The sequence below is a fragment of the Seriola dumerili genome, unplaced genomic scaffold, assembly GCF_002260705.1.
Source record: "Seriola dumerili isolate Sdu_G_001 unplaced genomic scaffold, Sdu_1.0 BDQW01000320.1, whole genome shotgun sequence".
NCBI lineage: Eukaryota > Metazoa > Chordata > Actinopteri > Carangiformes > Carangidae > Seriola > Seriola dumerili.
Window position 1 is genome coordinate 236,690 of NW_019174575.1, and position 18,899 is coordinate 255,588.

Below are 18,899 nucleotides of genomic sequence, written 5' to 3' on the forward strand. Positions count from 1 at the left end.
GTACTGCAGTTGATTAACTAACTAACTGACATGCTGTAAACTGTAACTAAGCAACAAACTAACTAAGTGTTCCCATTAACAGTGGTTAGTTAATAACTACAGGATCAGTTGAAGGAAAAAAAGCAAAACATTTATTTCTGTTTTGATTCTGTTAAAGTTCCTTCAGGTCACAGTCGGCAGGTAAAGTGATTCGTGTGATTAGTGATCACTTATTTATATGATTAATATTAATGAGATGGAGGAAACATGTTGAACTGTCTAATACAGTCCAGTAGCCCTTTGTCATTTTGTGTTTCACCCATGGCTGACAGACATGTATTGATTCTATTTATTTGTAGTGTTGTTGATTTGGTCTTTCTGGTTTGTTGTTTTGGTTGTTGTTTTGCTGGAAGTTGTTTATAATATCGCCTCCCTCCACATACCTGTGGCGAAGGAGAAAATATCAGGAGCACCTGTGTGTGATTTAGTATTTTAATTCTTTCTTTTCTGTGGGAAAGTGGAGGAGAAACAGAGTCTGGATCCCAGGCCAGATGGGCTCTTAGAGGAAAGTTTAAGTCCAGGAGATCTTTTAGTGATGAAGTGTAATTTACTTTTTGCGGAAGCCATTTTCCTTCAGCATTCCTCATCTATGTCTTCAGTTAGAGACTTTCCTACATTTCAAAGTGCCTCGAAAAAAGAGACATAAACCTTTCCCTTCTAGCAGAGGGTTCCTGTGTGTGACAGAGTGACAGTTATAGAGTGATAGTGGAGTGACCGTTTTTCCAAGAGGAAGTGATCTTAATCTGTGTTGTAACTGCCTTTGATTTTCGGTTTATTTTATGCTCATGTGGGTGTAGACATGACTCTGTGATTTCTTTTTCTTCTGCCATCAGATTCAAACTAGAGCAGCTGGAAATCCAACGACCATTTATCAAGACAACAAACACAAAAAAATATACTAAAAAGTGCAGTTATGAATGGTCTTGACTGGTTATACTGGGCAGCTTTCAGTTCGCAATCGAATCAGCTAAGTGTTGAAATAACCATCTTCTTCTGTGTTACAGATCTTCAGCTCTGTTTCAACTTTGACACAAAGAACTTCAAGATCTTCTCCGGTTCTAAAGAAACCCAGTTTGGATACACAGTCCAGCAACATGAGGCAGGAGGACGGCAGTGGTGAGAATCCCAGTTCGATAACCATCCACCAGATCCAGAGACAAGTCTGTTCACATCTACTGTATTGGCCCATCAGTGTCAACAGAAACCAGTCTGCACTGGTCTGTCTCCATTTATAAAATCCAATCTGTTCATCCACGTCTTAGAAACCAGTCTGTGCTCATCTGTCAGAAACTGGTCTGTACTGGTCAGTCTTCATCTCAGGGACCAGTTTGTGCTGTTTATCCACCTCTTGGAAACCAGTCTGTACACAGCTTTAGCCATCAATAGAAACCAGTTTATACTGGTTGATCCAAATTTACAGTCTTTTACTTCGAAATCCGTCTCTCACTGGCATCTTTCTACATCTATAGAAACCAACCTGTACCTGTCTGCCCGCATCTATCAAAACCAGTTTGTATCGGTGTGTCCACATACCGAAACCAGTTTGTATCGGCGTGTCCACATACCGAAAACAGTTAGTATTTCTCAAAATATTATCCCCTCCATTATTAATGATTTCAAGTTCTAGTCATCCTCTGGCCACCCCAGTTTGTCCTGTTTCCAAGTACCTTTAGGTGAAGACAGAGTGTCTTATGTCTGTCTGTTTGCCTGGTTAAAACTCAGATATCTGTTGAACGTTTGGTGGATTTATTGGACACTGTGGACTGTCAAAAGCGAAGTTTCATGTCCTGGGAAAGTCGGTTGAAAAACATTCTCGGAAAAGATTCTGGGAAAGGTGGTTGTTGGTCTGTGTCCTCCCTGAGCGGTGTGTCACTGAATCATGTTGAGACGTCAGGATCATGTTGGAGATGACACATTTTCCACCGATGTGTGTGATCAGTGGAAACGTGTCTGCGGAGCAGCAGGACTTAATCTCTAGTTCTCTCTGCTATAAATTAGGATTTCATAATGCTGACCCGATCCTATGGCCTCAGAGATTATTACTCTCCTTCTTTCTCTCATGCAACTCATTCCTGCACAGTTTGTCCTTGGCACTTCAACAGTCTGCTGCAAGTGTCTGTCTGGTCTCTCATCCGTCATCTTTATGTTTCCAACCTGCTTTAGACTCGAACACCAGCAGACACGTTTAAACCTGCAGATGTGCCGTCTGCCGCAGGGAAGATGAGATAAATTGAAGTGAGATGAGATAAACTAAGATAACATGGACTGAGATGAGATAAGATAAAGTGAGATGAGATGAAATGAAGAGAGATGATAAATAAAGGTGAGATGAGATAATATTAGACAAAGTGAGAAGACATGATATAAGATGAAGAAAGATAATATAAAGAATTGAGATGAGACCAGATCAGATCAGATTAAGTGAGATGAGATAAAATGAAATGAGATGAGATGAAATGAAGAGCATAAATGAAGTGATGATGATAAATAGAAATGAGATATTGTGAGATGAGATAGAAGACGGTGGATGAGAATAAATGAAGTGATGAGATAAGATGAAGTGAGATGAGATAATATTAGACAAAATGAGAAGACATGAGATAAAATGAAGTGAGATGAGATGAAATGAAGAGCATAAATGAAGTGATGATAAATAGAAATGAGATATTGTGAGATGAGATAGAAGATGTTGGATGAGAATAAATGAAGTGATGAGATAAGATGAAGCGAGATAAGATGAAGCGAGATGAGATGAAATGAAGAGAGATAATAAAAAGAAAAGTGAGAAGACATGAGATAAGATCAAGAGAGATAATAAAAAGAATTGAGATGAGACCAGATTAGATTAAGTGAGATGAGATGATATAAACTAAAATAACATTGACTGAGATGAGATAAAATGAAGTGAGATGAAATAAAATGAAAAGCCTAAATGAAGTGATGATAAATAGAAATGAGATATGATGAAGTGAGATGAAATGAGATATTGTGAAATGAGATAGAAGATGCTGGATGAGAATAAATGAAGTGATAAAATGAAGTGAGATGAGATACAATAAAATGAGATGACATGAGATAAGATATTGTGAGATTAACTGGGAATGAGGTGAGATGACTTCAGGTAAAACTGAAAGAATTGAGATGATGATAACTTTCTGTCTTCTGTGGTGTGGTGTTTATTATCTTGTCTCACCTCACACCTTATCTCAACGACACAGACAACCTCAGGACATGTAGTAGCCTCATTATTAAAATGGTTCCCTTCAAAACACTGTTATGTGTTTCATAAAATATTTAAAATAGCAGGAGTCGCAGCTGACAGATAAAGACATGAAATGTAAGATGCTAAGATTAATACATGAAGAAGACATGAAGATAAGAGAAGCTGATACATGTCGGACTGATATTACTTCCCCACTGATTTCACACTCAGTCACAACTTCGTTCAGTCGACGGTTTGTTCGTCACCTGGGAAACAATAAAGATGTGAAGCTGTTCCAGCCCAAATAAAAAGACGTGTTAGACAAACAACGTGTGACTGATTCACTGACCAGTCAGCTGGAGGAGAAAATGTTTTATCACGTGTCTGAGAGATAAAACATCTTCAACACGAACTCCACCTGCACACAGTCGCTCTGTTGTGTCTCTTGTGTGTCTGCGGCCGCAGGTGAGATTGTGCAACATTCCTGCTTCTCTTTGTTTTATCTGGAAAGCGTTCAGCCCTGATGAATACCTCACAGTCCTCCAGGATTACAAAATCCCTCCGCCTTTGAAGTCTCAGGTAAATAAGTGGAAAGTATTTGCATTTGTCTCGCGACCGGCTTCTCCTGCATCCCGAGGCAGAGCGCTGGATCTGGAAACTATGTGTTGCGGTTTGTTATTCCCCAGCCTCCCTCTGGGAAGCCCATCACTCCGCTGTGTGTGTGTGTGTGTGTGTGTGTGTGTGTGTGTGTGTGTGTGTGTGTGTGTGTGTGTGTGTTGTTTTAAAGGGGGGGATTGGACATCGTTACTCTGCACAGTTGTTTTTCTACGCAGCCTGGTGACATTTCAGGTGTTTGGCTGATGTTTTTATCCAGACAGACTCACCACGGTGGAATAATCCTCATCGTCTGTTTCTCTTTTCCCCTCTTTCATTAACGACCTTAGTTCACAGGTAAAATGTTTGTACCAATAAACCTCCGTGTCCTTTGACCTCTGACCTGCTTTTTATATTTGTTGAAACTGATTCACAGAACATTCAGTAAAATATCTGTTTTCATATCAACAGTGGACTCTACTGAGCTTTCAGCATATTTCAGCTGATTGTTTGGTTCAGTCTCTCCGCTCTTATCAGTTTCTTTTCATGCAGCAGCCGGCAGCAATTTTCATCATCAAACCGGCGAAATGATAAACCCACCATCCACTGACAGACTCAGGCAGAGAGCAGCTGCTGAACACAGTCCAGCATTTAGCAGCTAAAGAGCCACAGGTTTCCCTCAGGAGCTGGTGGAGACCAAACACTGAGATTCACCAGATGGAGACAAACGTGAAAGTTGTAATAATCTCACCTGTGGTTTTTATCAGTCAATCAATCAAACTTTATTTGTATATCACTTTTCATTCAGTTTAGTGCAGTTCAAAGTGCTTCACTGACTGATGAGCTGAAAAGAAAAGGATGAATCAAGTAAGAAAGATATAAGATACAATAAAATAGGGTTAAAAAGTTAAAATAATATTAGGAAAGAATAAAATACTACTGATACTAATAACTAAAAACCATATTTGATTAAAAGCCAGGCTGAAGGAGTTTGTTTTGACTTTGCTAAATAAACCTGAAACCTTGTCAGAGAGAGGGAGTTAGCATTAGCACAACCGCCAACGCCGTTTCAGCCACTGCCAATTACAAGCTAACAAACAACATGAACAAATAAAAGATGCTAACTAGCTATTAGTTCTGAAAAGATGCTAACTATGCTAACCGTTCTGAAAAGATGCTAACTAGTGATCTGTTCTGAAAAGACTGCTGGTCTCTGGTTCTGGTCTCAGACTCCTCCTCTGAGTCTGAGTCTGAGTCTGACTGAGGCTCAAACATGTGGCTGAGTCTCTCTGATATTTCCTCTTGATGCTCTCTGCTCTTTCACCTGTCCACCTGGAGCCAGCAGGTGGTGGGCGGGGCACAAGGCCTGATCCAGGTTTCTCAATCAGGAAGTAAGAAGAGATGAGCTTCAGACCCAGTTTAATGTGTGAAAACATGTGAAGCTAAATATGAATCACAGCAGAGTTCAGATTTGTTTAGAGGGTAAAGTCTGGTGTTACATGTCTGTTACAGACATGAAAGTCCGAACATATCACCTTTATAGTGTGACACGTCAGTGTTTACAGCCTGTGGCTGTGTCTAAGAGGCCAGAAGAATCAGTAAATGCAGGTCTGTAAATTTCCTTACATTCACAGAAGAACAAGAACAAACACTTCGTCTCCAGCTACAAACCACAACAGTCCTGCAGCTAAACTCCAGCCTCCAAATCACAACTGCAGACACAAACTTAACTGAGAGCAGGTGTCAGAGAGAGAGAGAGAGAGAGAGAGAGAGAGAGAGAGAGAGAGAGAGAGAGAGAGAGAGAGCTGCTAAATGCAAATTTAAATGAACAGTTGATATTTCAAACTATGTGTGAATGAGTCGTCTTACAGCCAGAAGCTTCACTGAGGATCTGATCAGCGTATGTTCAGTCAGAGTCTCACAGCGGCTGCGTAAATAAACCTGCTGCAGAAAACACGAGTCAAACTACAGCAGAGCTCCACACTGAGCTCAGTGTTTGTCTGCTCCAGGATGTTGTTGCTGCGTGTCGGAGGTCAAACCCATTGACCTGTGTTGACCTTTGAGGTCAAACCTCCGGCGGTTCATGTTTATGGAGTCGAGCTCAGGGTTTACGTGGCCTGTCGGCCTCCACGCTGCGAGCTGTGTGTGTGTTTGTGTCTCGGAGTGTGTTTGGTCTCCGCACACCCTCAGTGTTCAGAGAAAAGAGCGCTGTTGAAAGGCATTCTGGGAAGTGTGGGAAATCAGCAATTAAATGACAAACAGTCCCGTAAAGTGGGGGGAGAAGACACAGGTATAGTTTTGAGGTTTTCCCAGAAATCTAAGTCACAGCACCTGTTCAGGAAACGATCAGCATGGTGGAGTGATGTCAGAGGGTGGGAGGCGGGGCTCTGTCTGCTGCTCGCCGCTGCAGGCTGCAGGATGTGGACCCGCTCCGTCTGCAGTTTGGGATGTGGTTTGTCAGCGCCGCTCTCCACTCGTTTGATGTGGACGGCAGACGCATTAGCAGATTGAGGGTTAGCGCTGTACTATGGCATGTCCTCTGGTATGTGACTCAGCCCAGTTCCCAGAACCGCCGTCCAGGCCACATGTGGTGGTATTTACTCTGGTTAACACCAATAAGCTGCTCGCCGTGCGACACTGGAGCCGCAGGTCTGTGTCGAACACTGATCACTCCAGCAGCTGCTCTGACCTCTGAGGAGAGTTTATATCACAGAGGCACCACTCAGGTTTTTAAAATGGTCCCTGCAGAAGAATCTGATGATGAGAACCTGAACTTTGACCTTTCTGTTGTCAGAGCGGAGGTAAACCTCTGCTCTGTCACATCCTGCTCCTGGTGCAATCACACTTTAGTTGTTTTACTTTCAGAGAACTGATCTACCAGTCGATCTTTGTGCGGACCCTCAGCTCCAGTCATCAGCTCTGGGTGGTCACCAGCTTCCTCTGCAGGGAGTCTGGGCTCAGCCTCAGGGTCTTTTCACACCTGCGATATTTAGTTCAGTTAAACCAACCCGTGGTTGGTTTTCCCCCGTGGTATGATTCCTTAGTGCAGGTGTGAAAACAGAAATCAGACCAGAAGGATCGCTCCAAGAGGAGGAGGTCTCCGTCCCAGTGAAAACCACCTGTAGGGAGCAGAGGGAGCTCGGAGTAGAGTCGCTGCTCCTTCACGTTGGAAGGAGCCACTTGAGGTGTATCTGGTTAGAATGGGTGGCTCCCATTGGATCCAAAGATGCTGCTTTTTCAAGGGTGGAGGGAAAAAGATGCATTTTCAAATGTAGTAGCTTCATATTTGTATTTGTGCTAATAAATGTAGCTTTTAGCACAATGAGTTCACCCCTTCAATTCAGACTGAAACGTCTCAGCTGTTGGATGGATGTGTTACTTCCTGTATGACCTGAGCCTCAGGTGTGTTTGTGTGTGTGTGTGTGTGTGTGTGTGTGTGTGTGTGTGTGTGTGTGACTCCAGGTTGCTGGTTGGAGCTCCCTTTGAATCCACAGGGAAGCAGCAGACAGGTGACGTGTACAGGTGTCCGCTGGATACAAGAGCCTCTGCAAACTGCAGCCGACTCCACCTGGGTGAGCGACACACCTCATCACACCTCATCACACCTCATCAGCACCACAGCAGCTCTTTGTACCGGGACTGTAAAGAGGAAGAAGTACTTAGATTATTTACCAAAATAAAAGCATTAAAATACTCTGTGAAAGTAAAAGTCCTGGACTCAATATTATACTTGAGTAAAAGTCTTATAAGCATCATTATCTCGTGCAACAAGATAGATAAATAATATTTTGGGGATTTCGGGGGCTCTTACTGGAGACTTTGATTTTTGATTTACACAAACTAAAACTTGAAGTCAACAACAACAAATACTGAGACATGAATGTGAATGTTTGTGGCGCCGTGTTTGTTGAGGCTGTAGCTGCACTCGGTGATGAACTGGGTCTGTTTGTTTTCAGGGAAACTTTCTCTGGACAACGTCTCCGAGAGGAAAGACAAGATGAGGCTGGGAATGTCGCTGACCTCTAACCCTAGAGACAACAGCTTTGTGGTGAGTCACATGACACACCACCTCCATATCAGCTCAGCTCCACACCGTGTGGAGCGTCCAAACCGAAGACCGTCAGATGATCCGGGTCCAAACTGTCGGTTGGATTTAACAACGAGCGAACGGCTCCTTCTTCTTTATGCTTTTAAATATACTTTATATCTTCTGTTTTATATCTATAGTATGTCAGCGCCTCCTCCTCATGTAAAATAAACCTGTGATTGTGTCCTCAGACCTGTGGACCGCTCTGGTCTCATGAATGTGGAAGCTCCTTGTACAGCACAGGAATCTGTTCCAGGGTCAGCCGAAACTTCAGACTGTCCCACACCATCGCCCCCGCCCTGCAGAGTAATCTATACATCATCCATCTATACATCCATCTATACATCCATCCATACATCCATCTGTTCATCCATCCATCTATACATCCATCTATACATCCATCTATATATCCATCTATACATCCATCTATACATCCATCCATCTATACATCCATCCATCCATCCATCCATCCATCTGTTCATCCATCCATCTATACATCCATCTGTTCATCCATCCATCCATCTATCTATACATCCATCCATCTGTTCATCCATCCATCTATCTATACATCCATCCATCTGTTCATCCATCCATCCATCATCCATCCATCCATCTGTTCATCCATCCATCCATCATCCATCCATCCATCTGTTCATCCATCCATCCATCCATCTGTTCATCCATCATCCATCATCCATCTTGTTGTCTTTCATGTTGCAGGGTGTGAGACGTTCATGGACATCGTGATCGTTCTGGACGGTTCTAACTCCATCTACCCCTGGTACGAGGTCCAGGACTTCCTCATCAACATCCTGCAAAAGTTCTACATTGGCCCAGGTCAGACGCAGGTCGGTTCATCCCTGAGTTTTACAAAGATCACGTCACGTGTGATTTAATATCACACAAAATACATGTTTCAGGGCTGAGGTGCAGTTTTTCTCCTTCAGGTTTGATGTTGCATCGTGTTTTTTAAGCATCTTTAATGTCTCGTCACGATCTAAATGCTGCGTCAGAGGCTCCACTCTCACATTTACTGGGAAAACTTGGAATTCTTTGGCAAGATCCTAAAAAATGTGAAGATATCGAATATCACCACAAACCATCAGCTGCTGGCAGCTCTGAGAGACGCTGGTCGATGGTAGAATTTCACAACAGTTTACATGAAACAGTTCTGTAGCTGCCAATGAGGACAAAGGTCACGGCTTTTGTATTTTCATTTCCCTCTCCCCTCACCGCTGATGACCTCTCGACCTCGTTAAATCCAGAATAAAAACAAGACATTTGTTTCCCTTGATTTGGTGTTTTGTTTTTGGACAGACAGTTCTGTGTTTCACTGAGACAACAACAGGAATCTGAGCTGGTTTTAGTCTCTGCTTCTGCTTCACAGGCTGGAAAAACAGCTTCTTCTCTTCTGAGGAAGATGTCCAACAACCATCCAAATATAATTAAAGGAAAAAGTGGGACATGCAATTGCACAGTCCGCTGCATGCTCTTTACATCCACAGGTCCACGATCTTTCTCGAACCTTAACCTAAACCTTAACAGAGCTTTGTAATGAGATAACGGGGAAATTATTTCGTTATCTCGCGATAACGGAGCTTTGTTTTCTTGCGATAACAGGATGATTATTCTGTGATCTTGACATAACAAATCTCTGTTATGTTGAGATAACGGGATAAAAATATATTTTCAAGTATGGCCTTTCTCTGCCTCCGTAAGGGACTGACACCACAAACAATTTAGTGATATATAAACGTGGTCTTGATTTCATGGGTCAAGTTATGTCGGGAACTGGGAAACCTGCAAAAGCAGTGGGAGCAGTGGTCAATCAGTGAACATCTTGAAGTGCCCTTGAGCAGCAGTTTGAACTATCACCTGCTGCAGTTGAGTAGCCACCAGTTGCAGACTGGTTTTACTGGAAGCTGAACTAAAGCCCGACAGACAGAAAAGTGTCTGCAGAGGTTTACCAGGTTTTTAAGGTGTTGCAGCAGTGGTGTGGTGAGGCCTTCAGGTGTCAGGGATCGGACTGAGCTGTGGTGTGTTTCGGACGCAGGTTGGTGTGGTTCAGTATGGCTCCACAGTCGTCCACGAGTTCAGTCTGGGTGAGTACCAGACGGTGGAGGAGGTGGTGGAGGCCGCCAGGAGCATCGACCAGCGTGGCGGAGAGGAGACGAGGACGGCGCTGGGCATCAACGTGGCGCGGTACGACACAAAGTCGTCCCTCAGGAATAATAAATCCCACACACGCACACACTAACCCACCTGATACCCTCACACTGTCCGTCATCTCTCAGGTCGGAGGCGTTCAAACGCGGCGGCCGACCCGGCGCTCAGAAGGTGATGATCGTGATCACAGACGGTGAATCTCATGACAGTCCTCAGCTGGTGCAGGCAGTCGGTGACAGCGAGAGAGACAACATCACCATGTACGCCATCGCTGTGAGTCTGTCCATCTTTGCCTTCAACCTTGGAATACCTTGCTGACCTATCCTGACTTCCTGTCTGGTCCTGGAGCAGCTTTCTCGGACTTCCTTCTTTACATCCAACCTCTCAGACTTCCTTCCTTCCTTTCTCGCACTTTCTGTTGTACCTTGTGAAAGTCGTACCCTCTTCCTGAGTGTTTCCTCTGCGTCTCCTCCAGGTCCTGGGTTACTACAACCGTCGGGGAATCAACCCTGAAGCCTTTCTCAAAGAAATCAAGTTCATTGCCAGTGACCCGGACGAGAAACATTTCTTCAACGTGACGGACGAGTCGGCGCTGAAGGACATCGTGGACGCTCTGGGAGAGAGGATTTTCACTCTGGAAGGTCTGCTTACATTCAGCATGTTAAAACATACTTCTTCCTTTTTGAGATAAACTCACATCAAGCTCACTTAAAACTTCTGCCTCACATATTTCAGTATCTTGAAGTAGAAAGTGCAAAAACCAGAGAACACACATTTCCCTTTAGTTTGGCTTCTAATATGACTTTTACTTTTATCACTTGTAAAAAAAAAACTAACAAGGAAAAACATGCAAATATTGTAAAAAAAAAACTAACAAGGAAAAACATGCAAATATTGTAAAGTGTAATGTATGTTCTAAAGCAGGTTGTTGATTCTCAGTGGGATCAATCGTAGTAATGACAGTTTCACATTAAAGCTCCATGTTTCTTCTTCTGTGTTTTATTTGAAGTGTTGATCCATCAGAAGATATAAAAACCATCTCAGTGTAGTTTTACATCTCCTCTCTCAGGCTTCTCTCTGGAGCTCTAGTAACAACAGGTCGGTGAGCCAATCAGAAGAGAGGAGGCTCTGAGCCTCTCCTCTGATTGGCTGACTGTTTTCTGAGTGATCCAATAAAAATATAGCAGATTTCAGGTAAAAACACTCAGAGAAACCAAATCCTGCAAGGTTTGGATGGTGGGTCCAGGGGGGCAGGGCTTGGTGACTGCTTTGTTGTGACATCACAAAGTTCCAGAAGTCCTGACGGCTGGTTTTAAGGCTCAGTTTCTGAATACAGGCTGTGTGCATTTCTCTGTGGACTGAGGCTTTGATACTTTCACAGTATTAATATAGAAGCTAGAGCTGATCTATAATCACACTACACATGGACACAGACCTTTACACTGGAGGAGCTTTAATACTTTTTTCATGTTCAAATGATTATTGTGTCTGTTTCACAGGAACCAGCAGTCAGGGTCGAGGGTTCGGTCTGCAGATGGCTCAGGCCGGTTTCTCCTCACATTTAGTTAAAGTGAGTATCTTCACATTCATGTACAATGTGCAGTTATTCACACCCAAGAGATTCTGTATGTTCATATCAGGGAAGAGAAAAGCAAACGAGTCCAACTTTCTAAATCAGAAACTTTGAATTTGACTCTCAGGTTTTGGATTGGTCATTTCCTGTGTGTGGATTTAATCATACTGCCCCCAGAACTGAATGGTATGAAGGATGATAATAATTTTCCTCAAATTACTTCTGGAAAACATCATCTACACTTTTATTTGTAGAAATTAGGGACCTGGCAGCTTCAGGTTTCAGAGGTCCGTTCAGTTTCCTCCAGCAAATCACCGTCCAAAAAATCAACAGAAGACAGGACACAGTTTTGTATTTTATGGATTCAGACAAAAGATCAAATTCTCAAACATTAAGTATCGCTTTGGTTCTGGTTCTGGTTTTGAAAGACGACTAAAACTGCAGCATGAGAAGCTTCTAGAAATATTTCTATTGTTTCTTGTCCAGGGAAAAATCGCACTCGACTGAATTCCAGTGTCAGGGAGTGAAGATGGTGTCGTGGAAACTTTCTATGTGTAACACAGAGCAGATGGTTTTCCTGAACGTGGAGCTGCCAACAAAACCCTCTCACACACACACACACACACACACACACACACACACACACACACACACACACACACACACACACACACACACACACACACACTTGAATTCATTAACAATATATGCAAGGGTTTCCTGCTCTTCAGGTTCAGGATTAAAAGGTAAAAATGTGAATCATGTCTCCTTCATACTGATGTGGGAAACAGAGACACAGTGTCCATCCTCCTCTGCTCCTGCAGGATCACAGCCTTTGACCTTTAACCTTTAACCTTTACAAGTGGATCTGCAGGTCCAGACTCAGTCCAGAGTCCGTGCAGCTCACATCCTGCAGGCAGGATGCTTTGTGGCGCCGTTGTCGCCAAGGATTTGGTCATTCACTGTGGTCCTCGCCTCATTGGCCCGTAGAGACGATGACTCAACGCTTTAATAACTTTCATATCTGGACTTTACGACCGTCAGAGTTCATGCGAGTGTGTCACTGACTGCACACACACGTGTTGGAAGAGGACTCGACTGACTTTAAGGACGACACTGAAGCTTGTGTCAGTATCTGTTAAGTGATTATTTTCAAAATCACCAACAAGTTTTTCTTTGTTCCCACCCCCCTCCCTCCTGAGGACATGGTCTCTGGGCAGAGACAAGAGGTCTGCAGCAGGAGAGGGAGACCAGCACTCAGCCAGGAGCTGTCACTGAGAGAAAGAGTCATTTGACTTTAACTCCAATGTCCTGTGACTTCATTTGGACCTGGAAGATCAAACTCAGGACGATTTGTCACCAAACCTTTAGTCTGGTTCATCGTTTGTCCTGGACATAAAAGACGTGGACCGCCCCCATCACTCAGCTGTAGGTTGAACTCAGATCAGGTCAATAAACACATCAGGTTCAGTGACCTGCTCTCAGTCTCAATGACTGATCTTCCTCTGTGGCTCCATATAAAGCTGATGATGCCGTTACCTGTCAGTCCACCTGACTTCATATTTCCTCTTGGCTCATTTATAATAAGTCAGTGTGAACGTGTGCAGCTGACGTTAAGAGGCATATAAATCCACCATGACAGTCAGACTCCAGACTTCTCTTTCTTCTACTGAAGGAAATACAGCAGTAAAAACTGCGTGGGAACTGTGCTGTTACTCAAACTGCATGATGGAAAACCATGTCCAGTCATCCTGGTAACCACAGGAACCTGGAGCAGGAATAACGTATTGCAGAAGTGTCAGTGACTCGACTGATGGACACTCATCATTACAGCTGTCCTGCTCCTGCTGTTGTGCAATGATCAAAATACAAAATAAATAAATACACTGATCTCCATATAAACTAATGTCTTTACTCCAGGATGGCGTTCTGCTCGGGGCGGTCGGCGCCTACGACTGGAACGGAGCCGTGCTGAAAGAAACTAAACACGGAAAAATTGTTCCTCCAAAGTCCTCGTATAAGGACGAGTTCCCAGAGGAGCTGAAGAACCACGGAGCCTACCTGGGTAAAATGATAGCACCTGAACTTTATTCATGTCCATTCTTGTTTTTAGGGTTTGAATTGTTCGGTTTATTATTATTCCTGAATGAAAATCAGTTTGAGATCGAAACATGCTCAAAAACTCATGAAGCTTTCATGAAGATTTACATGTTTTATGTGTGAAAGTTAGTATGCACATGTAACAACGCAAGACCTACACTCCACAGGAAGTCAGCCATTTTGAATTTACTGGCACCATTTTTGCAAAATTAAGGGCCTCATACTTTAAAGAACTCCTCCTAGAGAATTAATCAGATCCACATCATATTAGTTGAGTCTCATCTTAAGACCTTTGTGATGCTCAGTTGTAAAGCTTTTGAGTTTTCATCAGGGGATGCCTGTGGCGGCGCGGCGAATTTCGATGTTTCGCCATGAAACAGGAAGTTGTTGTAGCTCAAATATACATCCGCTCCAAACTTCATGACAGTCCCACACTGAAGACACCTGCATGCTAATATGACGTCATGGTCGTAGCCACACCTGCTCAAAACAGGAAGTAACCCTTTGAATGACAATCATCAATCATTTGATGGATTAGTCGACGCTGCTTTCAGCTTTAAAAGTTTAAAACGTCTATCTCTCGCTTTACACTGAAGTGCTACTGCCCCCTGTAGGCTGCAGTGGTCATTACTCAACACCTGACACCCGACAGACCAAATAACACAAGGATGATCATCAGGTTTTAACAAGCACCACATGAAAGACATTAAAATCAAAAAGGTTGATCCTCTTGAGAACATGAATGTGTTCAGTTAATTCAGTGATGATGTAGGGGATCTGATTTAGATGTTCTCGTCTACAAGTGTGAACTGTGGTGCTACAGGAAAGGTCTGAGGATCATCAAAATAATCTGGGTTCATCCTCTGCAGACCATAACTCACAGTCGCCATGACGATCTGTTTCCCTGTCCTCTCTGGTTCCAGGTTACTCTGTCGGGTCACTCATTTCCTCTCGCGGCTCTCAGCTCTACGTGGCCGGAGCTCCGAGGTTCAACCACACAGGAAAGGTCATCGTCTTCACCCTGAAGAACAACGGAAACCTGACCATCCTGCAGGCTCTGCTGGGAGAACAGGTCACACACACACACACACACACACACACACACCTATGTACAAACATGTACATTGTTATTCCTTTGTATGTATCCACACGTGTAGGACACATGGCTTTCTCCGTGATGATCCCAGCTGTTCCCCTGGCAACGGGCTCTCAGTAAAACCAGGACCACCCACTGTCTGGTTTACAGAAACACAGGCAGATTAAAATATTTACATTAAGTCTCTGTCATTTTTGGGCAAACACTGGTGATAGGAACCGTTTTCTGAACCATGATAACATAACTACACTTCTTCTTCTATGGTACATTGGGAGTGTGCTGTGGGTGTTGAATGATACAGTTTTATGCAACATGGTTCTGCTCTTACGTCCATTTTATACAAATGGGAACCATTTAGTGTTGCGTTCTTTTACTGAAACAAAACCAGTGTGCACACACAAGAAACTGTATCTGCAGCATCTCAGTGTGGCCGAGTCACTGACCTCCCTGAGGTCAGAAAACGCTGTCAGGTTTAGAAGTGTTAAGGACCCAAATGCAGATAAACAAAGGAGGTTTGGTGGGAAAAAAAATGTAATTTAATAATGAAAACCAACTTGCAAAACAGAATTAGAAATAATTTGGAATCCAGGTAAAACTCAGAAACACAAAGCGGAAGCTTGAGGAGACACAGAGGAAACATGGCTGGAACAAAAACAGACGAACCGACAAAGACAGAGACTTAAATACACAAAGGAGGCGAAGGGTGATTGAACACAGGTGTAACACATCAGGGCGGGACAGACGATCAACAAGGAGGGAAACAGGACAAAGAAAGTACAAGGAAGTCTACTTCAAAATAAAAACAGGAAATTAAACAAATGTCCAAATATGAAGAGTCCTCGCTCACCCACCTGTCACTCAAAGAGGCCACGCCCTTGTGTGTTCTCCTCCAGATCGGCTCGTATTTCGGCAGTGAGTTATTATCGATGGACGTAGACGGAGACGGACAGACTGACATTCTCCTGGTGGCGGCGCCCATGTACTACAGTCAGGGCTGGGAGAGAGGGAAGGTTTACATCTACTCTGTCACATCACAGGTGAATACACACTGTCACAAGTTTAACCCTAAGATTGTTTAGCTGCCTCCGAAGTCCAAGGTCCTTCACTCTATTTGGCTGTCTGCAACTTTTTGTGAAGTCACCGTAACCTTGACCTTTGACCTTTTACCACCACAATTTAATCTCTTCATCCTTGAGTCCAAGTGAATGTTTGTGCCAAATGTGAAGGGATTCCTTAAAGGTGTTACAGAGATATTGTGGTCTGAAGGACAAAGATGCAATTTTAAAGTCACTGTGACCTTTGACCTTTAGCCACCAAAATCTAATCAGTTTCTCCTTGAGTCCAGGTGAACGTTTCTACCAAATTTGAAGAAGTTCCTTCAACGTGTTACTGAGATATTACATTCACAAGGTCCCCACCACCTTGACCTTTGACCTTTGACCACCATGCCTCTGGCTTTGACTGTTCCTGATGCAGAGGCATAAAACACTGCTCTCACCCTGCTCCTCCTCCCCCCAGGCCTCTTTAGTCCTGCAGGGGGCGCTGCAGATATCTGACCGCTCTCAGAACTCCCGTCTGGGTTCGGCGCTGACCCAGATCCCCGACATGAACGGAGACGGATTCAGGGAGCTCGTGGTCGGAGCGCCGCTGGAGGACGACCACCAGGGGGCGGTGTACGTGTTTTATGGCCAGGACAAAACCATCCAGCATCAGTACAGACAGGTGACGCATGACGAGCCGGTTCGGACGAATCAAAAGAATCTCAGCAGGAAACATGAATAATTAATCATGTGTTAATTATCTGTCTGTGTCTCTGCAGCGAATCTCTGCTGCCGGTTTCTCCGCAGGTCTGAAGTATTTCGGACAAAGTCTTCACGGGGTCTTGGACGTCAACGCAGACGGGCTGGTCGACCTCACGGTGGGAGCGCTGGGAGCTGCCGTCATCATCTGGTCCGACCATCACACACAGACACACGCACTTAATAGCTAATTAGCAAATATTAGCATGCTAACATGCTAATATAAGATGGTGAATATGGTAAAGCTAAACATGGATTGTCAGTGAGAGCATGTTAGCATGCAGAATTTAGCATTTAGCTCAAAGCACTGACTCCATGCCCGCTCCCTCCAGGTCTCGGGGTGTGGTGCGGATTCAGGCCAAACTGACCTTTGAACCCGAGAAAGTCAACATCTTCAACAAGGACTGTTGGCGAGGAGGGAAGGAGGTCACCTGCATGTCCGTTTCCGTCTGTCTGAGTCTGGATTCCAGGACCAAGACCAGGACAAAGACCAGGACAGGTAGGCTCCATGTGTGGCTCCATGTGACCCACCCTGTGAGGTGCTGGTCTGACCATCAGGGGCATCAGGGGGTTGGGTTTCTTGCTCAAGGACAGTCAGGGATTGAACCATGAACCCTGTGATTAGTGGACGATCCGCCGAGAGAACAGGAACATGGTGTCAGTAATGTGTAACAGCTCATTGTTGGTCCTCAGTGAGTTCATCCTGTCATGTGGCCTCATTCTCACGTGGAGCCTCACCCAGTCACTGCTATTCACTTCCTCCGCAAACATCAACGACAGTTCACGACATCAGTGAAGAAGTCGGGTCCGACACCGGACTCAGAGTCAAACCTAATTTGTGCCGGAGGAACAAAGTTCACGAGATGACACCGAGTCCGTTGTATTTTATTTTCAATACAGACAAAATAGAGTCATCAAGCAGTGAGGATGCTTCAGTGTTCCTGAGCTGCCTCGTTGCCTCGTCCATGCATGCACACAAAAAGGTTTTTTGTTTAAAACTCCCTTTTAGCTGAGAAGAAATCACCAAAAAGGGAGTAAAACACCTTTTATGGGGGCAAAGAAAATCACCAAAAAGAACAGGATGCACAGAACAGAAGATTTTTTTGTTACAAAACTTCCTTTTACCTTTTTTGGTGATTTTTTGTTTTGAATTTCACTCTGAGATGCTCCTCACACAATAAAGGGATTTGAACTATATCCTTGGCTCAGTGCGAGTGTGCCTGAAGTCAGATCAGCAGCTTCCTTTTGCCTGGATTACTTTTGGCGGATACAAAAAAAAAAAAAACACAGAGAACCGAACCTGTTGTGAAAACTTCCATGATGGACAAAAGTTTATTTCTAAACATGTGACAATCTGGGATGAAAAGAAGAGATTCGGTCTTTGAGCAAAGCGCTAACGTCCACGCTGCTCAGCAGCAGTTTGTGGTTGCAGGTTGAATGCTTGACCTTCGTCTGGATGAATTTGAATCCTACAAACTGTAACATCTGTCCGCTCCTCCAGCTGTGTGGACATTCAGCATCAGGATCATCCAGATGTTTGCTGATGTTTGACCGCCTGTGTGCGGAGAGTGGTGTCGTGGTCTGTTCCTCGCTGCAGTGTTTTGTGAAGCTGTTGTCGTGTCTCTGTGTAATTGGCTGCAGATGTGCCGGGCCGGCTGCATGGAAACCTCGCTAACATGCTAACACCAGCCAGCCACCGTGTCACTCCTCCTCTCCTCTTTCTCTCCATCACCCCCCCCCACCCATCTGGTACTGGATTACACACACACACACACACACACACACACACACACACACACACACACACACACACACGTGACATCAAACAAACATGCTCCAGTGTTTCAGGAGCCACGGTTTATAAAACCTGAACCTTTTTTTAAGGTTTAGCTCCGGTTCCTCTGACACGCTGCAGACGTGGCGTTCTGAATATGAACCGGACTCTGGACTGAAGCAGCTTACCTCAGCTCTCTGTGCACTCATAAATCAAAACCCAGCTTCAGTTGTTAAACAGATGAGCTCTGCGGTTACACTCCACAGCTCACGAGGAAGCAGGAAATGCAGCGCTCCATTATCAAAACAAAGAAGAAGTTATCCTGTTAAAAAAGTCATTAGGAACACGACTGAGGACGGTTTGTTTGGTGGCGTGTGAATTTGATTTTTCAAATGGACTCAGCTGAAGTTACTGATCTGCCATGAACTGCTTCAAACTGCAGAGAGTTGGTAAATTATTAAAACCTGTC

The 18,899-nt window shown here is 44.1% G+C and overlaps 1 protein-coding gene across 1 annotated transcript in view; it reads left to right on the forward strand.

Moving 5' to 3' along the window:
- The window catches only part of LOC111231888 (integrin alpha-11-like), a 37,439-nt gene that overhangs the window by 8,748 nt on the left and 9,792 nt on the right, over positions 1–18,899 (forward strand). The window contains exons 2-16 of the mRNA XM_022759156.1: positions 1,044–1,155; positions 7,298–7,407; positions 7,792–7,883; positions 8,114–8,228; positions 8,643–8,770; positions 9,976–10,124; positions 10,217–10,361; positions 10,564–10,729; positions 11,588–11,658; positions 13,582–13,726; positions 14,685–14,833; positions 15,751–15,894; positions 16,376–16,579; positions 16,677–16,807; positions 16,989–17,155. Coding sequence (XP_022614877.1) covers positions 1,044–1,155; positions 7,298–7,407; positions 7,792–7,883; positions 8,114–8,228; positions 8,643–8,770; positions 9,976–10,124; positions 10,217–10,361; positions 10,564–10,729; positions 11,588–11,658; positions 13,582–13,726; positions 14,685–14,833; positions 15,751–15,894; positions 16,376–16,579; positions 16,677–16,807; positions 16,989–17,155 — 2,028 coding nt within the window. The remainder of the gene's footprint in view (positions 1–1,043; positions 1,156–7,297; positions 7,408–7,791; positions 7,884–8,113; positions 8,229–8,642; positions 8,771–9,975; positions 10,125–10,216; positions 10,362–10,563; positions 10,730–11,587; positions 11,659–13,581; positions 13,727–14,684; positions 14,834–15,750; positions 15,895–16,375; positions 16,580–16,676; positions 16,808–16,988; positions 17,156–18,899) is intronic.